Here is a 3,752-nt window from a genome sequence, read left to right as displayed (position 1 = left end):
GCTTACCACTTGATTTTTAGAATGTCATTTTATTTACAACACAAAATAAATTAGAGTAATACTTCTTTAGGCTTTTACATCCACATCCAATTAATTTACATAATACATGGAGCAAAGTATATTGAATCAAAAATTTCAACTATATTGGGCCCATTGAAACCCATGATATACAACTGGGCCTGCAAAATGGAGTTTATAAAAAAGGTAGGTAAAACCCTAATACGAGCACAAGTGGGCGCAGCCTTACAAACAAAATAAACTTGTACATGGCTATAAAATAGTATTTTGGTATTATTTGTATTTTCTATAAAAAAGTGTTTTGGTGTTCTAAGGTTAAACACATCTCCAAATGAATTGGTGGAGGATTAAGTAGATAAGATTTGGAGGTTTTCATGAATTGATGTTGTTTAACAAGGTTAAGGTAATAATTTGTATTTCCCTGTTTCTTCATTTTTATTTCTTATATGTTTTTTTAACAAACTTTTGTTAAAACTTAAAACCGTACAATAAGTATCCCATTTTTCTTCTATATATGTATATAGATTGACATGAAATGCCACTTGTATTTGTTTTTACATGACCTCCATAACAAGAATTATCCCTTTCAGAATTAAATGTCAATGTTAAGAAAAAGAATTGAGTTACATTTATAATAACTTTTTTCAATCAATCAATCAATCAATCGTACCTAATAATACCACCCAGGGCAGTGTCTGGGGAGGGTGTATGGTACGCAGCCTTACCCTCATTCCAAAGAATGAAGAGGTTGTTTCCTTAAAAGACCAACGACTTGTGTGTATGCACAAATATGTGTGTCCTAGGTAATCAATGATCCATAAACATAAGTACGGAACGCGAGACAATGATAAACAATGATACAATATCTCAACCCATGTCCTTCTTCACATGGGACTTACCGTAAAAAGCTTCGCTCATTGGTTCATTGTTGTAAGCCTCTTCTATTTCTCCTACTGCACTCCTTTTGATGCCTCAAATGCCATATTTCCCTTGGAGATCACTCTCCAAACTTAATATTTGAAGTACCACAAACCTGTCAAAAAAACTAAAATAGCACACAATCCATCTACCATATCATGTAATTAGTCATATGGCATTAAAAAACGACACTGTAGCACCTACACGAGCAACTAAGACTATTAATAACTATGAGAATAAACTACCAAACTTATGAAGTATAAGTACTAGACAAATAAAATTATTACCAACTACCAAAAAGTGCACTAAATGACAAACTACACATGCAAACTACGAAAGTCCAAACTAATCTGCCACCCTTATCCTCCTGCGCCAAGATCTCCTATATGAGGTCATGTCAGCACTGAGGTTTAGGGCCCTTAAGTCCAGCGTGAGTAGATCATCCCAAATCCTCCTTGGCCTCCCTCTCCTTCTTGATCCTGATACCACTAAATCCTCCACCCTGCGCACTGGAGTAGCTATCCTTCTTCGCCTAATATTCCCAAACCAACGCAATCGACCTTCCCTCACTTTTTCTGCAATAGGCGCAACTCGTAATTTATTCATGAAAAAACCATTTGACAATCTATCCAACATGGTACGTCCATAAATCTACTTTAACATTCTCATTTCTGCCACCTCTAACCTACACTCTTGAGCCTTTTTCAATGCCCAGCACTCTGACCCGTATAACAAGGCCGGTATGATCGCTACCCTATAAAGTTTTCCTTTTACTCTGAAAGGAACCCTCCTATCACATAATATTCCTGTAGCAGCCCTCTATTTTAGCTATCCTGATTTGATACAATATGTAACATCCGCATCTATCCCCCCTTCCTTATGCAAAATGGAACCCAGATACCTGAAATTATCTTTGGGGGGCAATACTTGATCGGCCATCAGAACATACACCCCCTCACCATTCGGTAGATTACTAAAGTTACACCACAAATATTCCGTCTTAGACCGACTAACCCGCAATCCATTAGACTCCAATATATACCTCCATCGCTCTAATGTTACATTAACTACAACCCTTGTCTCCTTAATTATGACTATATCATCCGCGAATAGCATACACCAAGGTACACCATCCTGAATACCCCTAGTTAGAACATCCATTATAAATGCAAAAAGAAATGGGCTTAGCGAGGATCCTTGGTGAAGTCCTATTCCTACCGGAAAGTAATGAGCATCCCCAACTGGTGTTCGAACACACGTCCTTACCTAAAAATACATTTCTTGTATCACCCTCAAATATATCCATGGCACCCCTTTAGCCACCAAACTTTCCCAAATAACCATTTATCCACTCATTTCCAGCCATCTCTAATCTTATCTACCCCCTCTACTCTCTAATATACACAATTTCTGAAATTCTTTCTGTGTTATTATTTCATTTATGAAAAATAAATGCGAGAGAAGAGATATGATCTTTTTTATTAAATAATATAAACGTCCTTCCTTTATCCAAGAAAACTGTGGTTTATTCATCCAAAGCAATATACAAACATGTTCCCATCCCGGTTTACTCATAATTACTTTGTTATTTTTCTCCCCCAGTTCTCCGGGTTTGGCAAACAACTCCTTACTTGATCCGCCACCAAACAAACACAACCACATATAAATATACTTCAACTGGTGTACAAATTGCCTCTGAATGGACTAGATTCTCCGATAGTACCAAAATAAAAGGGCCAATATTAAAAGAAATATATGGAGATGAAAGCCTTGTCAACAGGTTTGATAATTAGGTTATCTATAGGAGTTGTCATTAGATATATTTCCCTGTTATTTATTTATTTATAGTTTATTTGCATTTTATAGTTTCTTGTTATATAGTGTGTATTTTTCATTTATAAGTTGTGTGTTTTCGTGCAATAGAGTTATCTTTAATTGATGGATTTGGTAAGAAGTAGGGGTGATGGTGGTGATAATGGTAGTAATTTAAGGAGAAGAGTTTCTCGGGAGGGACAAAGGTCAGCTAATGTCTCTTTTCGAGTAGGTACGCTGAATGTAGGTTCTCTGACCGGGAAATTTTTAGAACTTGTGGATATGTTAAAGAAAAAAAAGGTGGATGTGATTTGCATTCAGGAAACTAAGTGGAAGGGTAGTAGTACTAAGGAAGCTAACGGGTTTAAATTGTGGTATTCAGGGGTTGATAATATGAGGAATGGTGTGGGTATTTTGATAAGTTCACTCTTGAAGGAGAATATAGTAGAAGTGAATAGAGTCAGTGATAGGATTATGAAGATTAAACTCATAGTTAATGAAGAGATCGTTAATTTTGTAAGTGTGTATGCACCCCATTTTGGTTTGAGTGAGTTAGCGAGAAAGATTTTTTGAGATTGTTTGGATGAAATAGTTAGGTTGATACCTAGGGACCATAATTTATATATAGGAGGTGATTTTAATGGTCATATTGGCGAACAATCAGATGGTTATGTAGGCATTCATGGGGGTTTTAGTTTTGGGTTGAGAACAAGAGTGGGTGGGATCTTTTGGAGTTTGCTTTGGCACATTAATTAATGATTGTTAATTCTTGTTTTAAAAAAGGGATGATCATCTGATTACTTTTAGGAGTGGAGGTTGTAACTCACAAATTGATTATCTTCTTATGAGAAAAGGCAACATGGATTGTAAAGATTGTAAAGTATTCCCGAAGGAGGCATGTACTACTCAACATCGTTTATTGGTAATGGATATATGTATAAGGAAAAGAGTAGTACAAGATAATAGAGAGGTGACACCGAACATTTTATGGAAAAATCTAAAGG

General features: G+C 36.0%; 1 protein-coding gene across 1 annotated transcript; it reads right to left on the bottom strand.

Moving 5' to 3' along the window:
* Positions 1-1,281: 1,281 nt before the first annotated feature.
* On the bottom strand, positions 1,282-2,097 carry LOC141701213 (uncharacterized). The gene is made up of 2 exons (XM_074504904.1): positions 1,838-2,097; positions 1,282-1,561 (listed from the first exon to the last, which is right to left on the bottom strand). Exons 1-2 carry the CDS (start codon positions 2,095-2,097, stop codon positions 1,282-1,284), a joined length of 540 nt encoding a protein of 179 aa, XP_074361005.1.
* Between the last annotated feature and the right edge of the window lie 1,655 nt (positions 2,098-3,752).

This window comes from Apium graveolens, unplaced genomic scaffold (genome assembly GCF_009905375.1).
Source record: "Apium graveolens cultivar Ventura unplaced genomic scaffold, ASM990537v1 ctg3591, whole genome shotgun sequence".
NCBI lineage: Eukaryota > Viridiplantae > Streptophyta > Magnoliopsida > Apiales > Apiaceae > Apium > Apium graveolens.
This window is presented reverse-complemented; position numbering and strand designations above follow the sequence as displayed.